Source organism: Rhincodon typus, chromosome 7 (genome assembly GCF_021869965.1).
Source record: "Rhincodon typus isolate 14 chromosome 7, sRhiTyp1.1, whole genome shotgun sequence".
Classification (NCBI taxonomy): Eukaryota; Metazoa; Chordata; class Chondrichthyes; order Orectolobiformes; family Rhincodontidae; genus Rhincodon; species Rhincodon typus.
Genome location: NC_063338.1, coordinates 4,197,284 through 4,204,036, shown reverse-complemented (window position 1 = coordinate 4,204,036; position 6,753 = coordinate 4,197,284). Strand labels below are relative to the sequence as shown.

The following is a 6,753-nucleotide window of genomic DNA, read 5'->3' as shown; positions in this document are numbered from 1 at the left end:
ACCACTCTCTCCGTGACTCCCTTGTCCGCTCCACACTCCCCTCCAGCCCCACCACACCCGGCACTTTTCCCTGCAACCGCAGGAAGTGCTACACCTGCCCCCATACCTCCTCCCTCACCCCCATCCCAGGCCCCAAGAAGACTTTCCACATCAAGCAGATGTTCACCTGCACATCTGCCAATGTGGTATACTGCATCCGCTGTACCCGGTGTGGCTTCCTCTACATCGGGGAAACCAAGCGGAGACTCAGGGACCGCTTTGCAGAACACTTACGCTCGGTTCGCAATAAACAACTGCACCTCCCAGTCGCGAACCATTTCAACTCCCCCTCCCATTCCTCAGACGACATGTCCATCCTGGGCCTCCTGCAGTGCCACAACGATGCCACCCGAAGGTTGCAGGAACAGCAACTCATATTCCGCTTGGGAACCCTGCAGCCCAATGGTATCAATGTGGATTTCACAAGTTTCAAAATCTCCCCTCCCCCTACCGCATCCCAAAACCAGTCCAGCTCGTCCCTGCCTCCCTAACCTGTTCTTCCTCCCACTTATCCCCTCCTCTCACCTCAAGCCGCACCTCCATCTCCTACCGACCAACCTCATCCCGCCCCCTTGACCTGTCCGTCCTCCCTGGACTGACCTATCCCCTTCCTAACTCCCTACCTACACTCACCTTTACTGGCTCCATCCCCGCCTCTTCGACCTGTTTGTTTCCTCTCCACCTATCCTCTCCTCTATCCGCCTCCCACTCTCTCCCTGTTTATTTCAAAACCCCCTTCCCCTCCCCCTTTTCTGATGAAGGGTCTAGGCCCAAAACGTCAGCCTCTCTGCTCCTATGATGCTGCTTGGCCTGCTGTGTTCATCCAGCCCTGCACCTTGTTGTCTCGGATTCTCCAGCATCTGCAGTTCCTACTATCTCAGCTCTACAAAAATGTCGGTTTTGAGAGTGCACAGTCAGAGATAACTTACCAAAGGGGCTTTGTCCTCTTTCTCTCTTTGTAAATCCTCTCGCATAAGTTTGTCAGTTGAAGATCAACTGGAAGCCCCCATCACCACAAGTACAATATCCTTAAAGGAGAAATCTGAATTTACACCACTATTTCCAGAAGAAGATAATTCAAAAATACACATCAGATCCAGGAAGAAACCCCAGTGGTAACAGCTTGTAGAGAAAGTGATTTTTGGCAGCTGACTAGATTTTGGGCAATCTGTGATTAAGTCTTTTTTTCAACTTCAACTGTTCCTTGTTCAAAATATTTTTAGGATAATGCTGTACAGACTTTTTCCAAACTTGGAGATTATGTGCACTCTATTTCAATAAAACCATTTGGATGCTTTAGGCAAGTTGTAAGTATCTTTGCTTGAGTTTTTCTTTTCTGCAGTAAACTAGTTCTTTCTCATTAATTTGAGGAACCTGGCTACTTTTTCTGATACTTTATAGATATTAGACAATATGTAGTATAGTTGGAGATATAACTTCTCATTTTAAAATTCAATTTATTTCCCTTCAAGTATTTATTCAATTCCCTCCTAAAAGTCACTGCTGAATCTCTCTTTAATCCAATCTTCCAGGCAGTGCATTCCAGTTCAGAACTAGCTATGTGAGAAAATTCTCAACTTGTGTCTGGTTCTTTTGCCATTTGGCCAGGTCAATCAAAGAGTGTAATGAGTAGCTGAATCAAACCTGTCTCTTTCGTACTATTGCCCAAGAGGATTCTACACCCTGACAGCTTCAGGCCCTGATTTGAAGGTTCCACCCAGTATTTTGAGTTTTAAAATCTTTAATGGAATATCGGCATTGTTGGCTCGGCCAGCAATTTTTGCCCACTCCTAATTGTTCTTGAACTGAGTGGTTTGCTGGCCATTTTCAGAGGCAACCACATTGCTGTGGGTCAGGAGTCACATATAGGCCAGACCAGGTAAGGACAGCAGATTTCTTTCCCTAAAGGGCATTATGAGACCACATGGGTTTTTATGACAGTCAATGATAATTTCATGGATACTATTACGAGCTTTCACTTCCAGATTTAAGTAATTGAATTCAAATTCTACGAGTGCTGGAGTGTAATGTTCCTGGTGCCTCTGGATTGCTAGTCCAGTGCCATTGATACAACAGCAAACTAATGTAAAACCATGAAAAGTTCAGACAATGTAGCTATGTAAAGCCAGAAATTGGAATGTACATGATAATGCAGCTCCTTAAAGGCATAGTCCCTGTACAGAACTTGTTGGAAAATAGGAAATATATGCAATTATTAAAGTATGGATGCAGTGGTGAGCAAGGCACAATACAAAAAAATGCTGGATGGTTGCAATGGTCATCATGGTCATAGTTACTTAGTTTCTCATTTCTTCTGTGGTGCATACGATGATTGCCATAGATTTAGGTATGTGAAGATGTGAGAAGACAGGCTACAGGCAGATTTATTCTTACATGTGGGGCAAGTGGAAACTGCACCACTGCAACAGCAGCACTGTTGCAATTGTCCCTGATCTGTTCAAGATTAGAAATACAATCAGGTCTGTATGCAGTATGTATTCATCGCTGCAGGTTTTCTCTTTCACAATTCACACCTCTTTCTTACCCACCCACACGCACTCTCAACTCCATCTAATCCCTATACTCACTGCTCATTTTGACAATTGGAAGCCAGGCATGAAATGGCAGCATTTCATTGCAAGAACACAGCTTTTTTTTTAATAGCCCTTCATAGGATGTGGGCAAGCATTTATTGCCTCAGAGAAGGTCGTATGAGCTGCCTTCTTGAACCACCACAGTCCCTGTGCTGTAGGGAAACCTAATGTGTTCCTTGGAAAAGAGTTCCAGGATTTTGACCCAGCAAGAGTGAAGGAATGGTGAAACAGTTCCAAGTCAGGATAGTGAATGGAGGGAAACTTAAAGAATTCCTAGCCTCTGAGCTGTTCTCATAGCCACCATATATACGGCTAGTCCAACTTGGTTTCTGGTCAATGCTAACTCTCAGGATGCTGGTAGAGGATTCAGTGATGGTAACAACATAATGTCAAGGGGAGATGCTTAGCTTAGATTTATAAATAGTTAGAGCTGGAATTTAATATGACAATTGTGTGGCTCTGATGCGATTTGGCACTTGTCAGCCTAAGTCAAAATATATTCCAGATATTGTTACATATGAACTTAGACTGCTTCAGTATCTGCAAAGTTGCAAACAGTATTAAACATTACGAAATCGTTGAAGATAGCAAGAATTGCAGATGCTGGAGTCAGTCAATACAGTGTGGAGCTGGAGGAACATAGCAGGTCAGGCAGCATCAGAGGAGCAGGAGAGTTGACGTTTCAGGTTGGGACCCTTCATTAGGGGGAAAGGAGCTGGGAAATAAATAGCGGGAGGCGGGGTGGGGCTTGGGGATTGTAGGTGGGATGGCAATCGGTGGATGCAGGTAGGGTGTGGTAGGGATTGTGGGAAGGGTGTGTCAGATAGGTGGGGAAGAAGAGGGACAGGTGTGTCAGGTCAAGGTGGTGGGGATGAGAAGGAGGGTTGGACATGGGATGAGGCCAGGGGTGGAGATATTTAGAATTCACCAGTTTCAATATTCAGGTCATCGGGCTGTAAGTTCCCGAGGCGGAATTGAGGTGTTGTTCCTCCATTTGCGTGAGGCGTCATTGTGGTGCTGGAGGAGGCCCAGGGTAAAAATGTCAACAAGGGAGTGGGAGGGGGAATTAAAATAGTTAGCAACCAGAAGGTGTTGTTGATTACAGCGTGCGGAGCACAGGTGCTCTACAAATCGGTCACCAAGTCTGCACTTGGTCTCACCAATGTAGAGGAGGCCACATCGGGAGCAACGGACACAGTAGACTAGGTTGGAGGATGTATAGGTGAACCCCCGTTGGATATGGAAAGTTTGTCTTGGGCTTTGGATGGAGGTGAGAGGGGAGGTGTAGGGGCAGTTGTAGCAAATTCTGCGGTTGCAGGGAAAAGTGCCGAGTGTGGTAGGGTTGATGGGGAGTGTGGAATGGACGAGGGAGTTGTGGAGTGAGTGGTCCCTACGAAAGGAATTTATGGGTGTGGAGGGAAATATCTCTTTGGTGGTGGGGTTGGATTGCAGGTGGCGGAAATGGCAGAGGATGATGCACTGGATGCAGAGTTTGGTGGGGTGATATGTGAGGACCAAAGGGAGTCTGTCCTTAATTTTGTTGAGGGGAAGGGATTTGAGGGCAGGAGTGCAGGAAGTACAAGAGATGTGGTTGAGGGCATTTTCAATCAACAGAGGGGGGAAGTTGCAGTCCTTGAAGTAAGTACCTTGAGCATACATGACTGTGCTGCCAAGTCTGATGGCTATACGCTGTCCCATCATCAGGGATGAAGATGGTAAAGTTTAGGGCATTGCCTGTAAGACTGATTCCATGAGTAAAATAACATCAAGCTGTTGCTTGACTAGACTGTCGGCAGCTCCTCCAATTGGCACCAGTTCTGAGATGCAATTAGGAAGGACATTTAAGCTATGTGCCATTGCCATTTCCTAGACTGATGCCAAATGGTTTCATTCTTCATTGACTTTTCTGTAGCAGTTTGATACAACTGAGTGATATTTTAGATGGCAGTGAAGTTTCAACCACCTTGTTGTGGATTTGGAGTTATTTGTTTACGTGCCAAAGTCTAGATATGCAAATATGGAATGACCAGTAGTCAGCTACCAACTGGCTCCTTGGGTATTTTTAGATCTTTGGCCCACATCCATAAAGGGTATTCATGAACCAGATGGTCTCTTACAATACAAGAATATGTTTTCATGGTCATAAGTAGTTAGATATAGCTTTATTCCAGGGTTATTAATTGAATTTAAATTCCACCAGTTGCCATGATTACCATACTGGTCCAGTTAGATGGATGTGGAGGTTTGGGGTGGCAATTAAACCAGAGGAGAAAGAGTTTGAAAAGACCAAACAACACAGAATGATTCACACAGAAATTTGCTATGTGGTTTGATCTGCATTTTGTGGGCTGAGCATTCTCACAGTTTTTCTTTTAAAGCACACTCATCTCACTTAATGAAAACATTTACATTAGACCTCTAGATTTATTTTTATATACAATGACACTTTTGAAAATTAATGTGAACATGAATGGGAACATGTATGAGGTTCCTGAGGTTCCAGTAAATACATCTGCAATGAACACAAAAAGGTACAAGCTTGGATGACCCTGATTTGTGGATGGATTGATTTAGTGGAACTAAAACTATTGTTACTCTTGCTAGTATCAGTGGTAGTACCAAGAATTCTGTACATTTGCAATCTTTCTTCAGTTTTTATAACCTCCTGGTGCTTGTGCTGAATCATTGAGGCTGGATGTTGTTGACATGGACTCCCATTCTAGTTGGAGAAGCTGACTGATTCTCTTGACAGGAACTCAAAGCCAGGCACATTCTCCTTTACTATTGCCTTTATTCCTGGTTCAGGAAACCAACAGACGCTGCAAATTATAAAAGATCTCCACAAGAATTACATACTTTATTGGGAATTGAATATACGGACCAACATTCCATCATTCTGTGGAACACTGCTGTAGTGTTCTTCTGACGAGTGGAAAATAACTCACTTCAGCAAATCACTGGGATTGTGATTCCTTATAGAGAGGTTCTCAACAGAGATTTGTAAAAGGAAACTAATTTAGCTAACACAAACAATCCACTAAGCACTTGAAGCACCAACGCTTCTTCTACATTTAAGTACACAGCAGTTCCTTACAGTATCAACACCGTATTACTGCTCTCAGCTTACTTGGTGAATCATAAACTCAACAATTCAAAGACAATAAACAAGGTCGGAATGTGAAAACCAAATAAACTTTATTAAATGAGAGAAGTCATAAATATAGATTTAAACACACATAACAGTGGAAGAGCATACAGTATCCACAGGAATTACCAGTTCATACATTTCCACATGAATGTGGTTGTAATAATGGAGGGAACATATTGTCAACAACATCAGTCAATCTTGGTAAGAAGACTAACACTCACTCCAGTTACCCCAGAAAAGTCTTTCTTGATCTGCATTAAGTCGTTGGTATTCCAAATTACACACAGTTTCAGAAGTGCAAGAAGACAAGAAACGTTTGTACTGCTTTTCTAGAGGCTTTATTGCTGTTAGGTTTGTTGTTGGAATACACATATTTAAATACATTCCTGAACACCACCCTTTGGCCAGAAGTCAGCTTTGGTTTTTGAAAGAGAGATGGTTGAATTTGATGTTCTGTTTATTCCTAGTTACCTTACTCTTGTTATCTGCTGTGTCATTATACCCAAGCATAATGAAGGGTGAGCGAGCAGAGTGGCAACAAGCATCTGGTGCAATCCTCATTCAAATATCCAGAAGCAGATGCAGGCTCCAACAAGAATCCAGCATTTAGCATATTTCTGGCCATTTAAAGGCCAGCATGGATCACTGAAGTCATTACACCTTTTCTTTAGCGTTGACTCGATCTACAGCCAGACATCACAGCATTCTTTTGTTGAGAATCTCCCAAATCATTTTCATTCTAAAGTAAGGGATGTCATGCTGCAAGAGACCAAAATACAATAAACTTTAATTTACTACTTGAAATTATACCCAATGTGTCTCAGGGATTATGTCGCAGATTGTCACTAAGGAAAATAAAAATCACATTTCATTCAACCCATGTTAATGTTGTGAATTATGCTACATACATGACACATCTAATTCATAACCTCAAATTGCTCTCTAGCACTAACATACTTGTTCCCATCAGTA

The 6,753-nt window shown here is 43.1% G+C and overlaps 1 protein-coding gene across 3 annotated transcripts in view; it reads right to left on the bottom strand.

Moving 5' to 3' along the window:
• Nucleotides 1-5,806: 5,806 nt before the first annotated feature.
• The window catches only part of LOC109911472 (sentrin-specific protease 2-like), a 107,590-nt gene continuing 106,643 nt past the window's right edge, over nt 5,807-6,753 (bottom strand). For all 3 annotated transcript variants that reach the window (XM_020510788.2, XM_020510789.2, XM_048599398.1), the window contains exon 17: nt 5,807-6,540. In XM_020510788.2, coding sequence (XP_020366377.1) covers nt 6,478-6,540 — 63 coding nt within the window. In that variant the 3' untranslated portion in view covers nt 5,807-6,477. The remainder of the gene's footprint in view (nt 6,541-6,753) is intronic.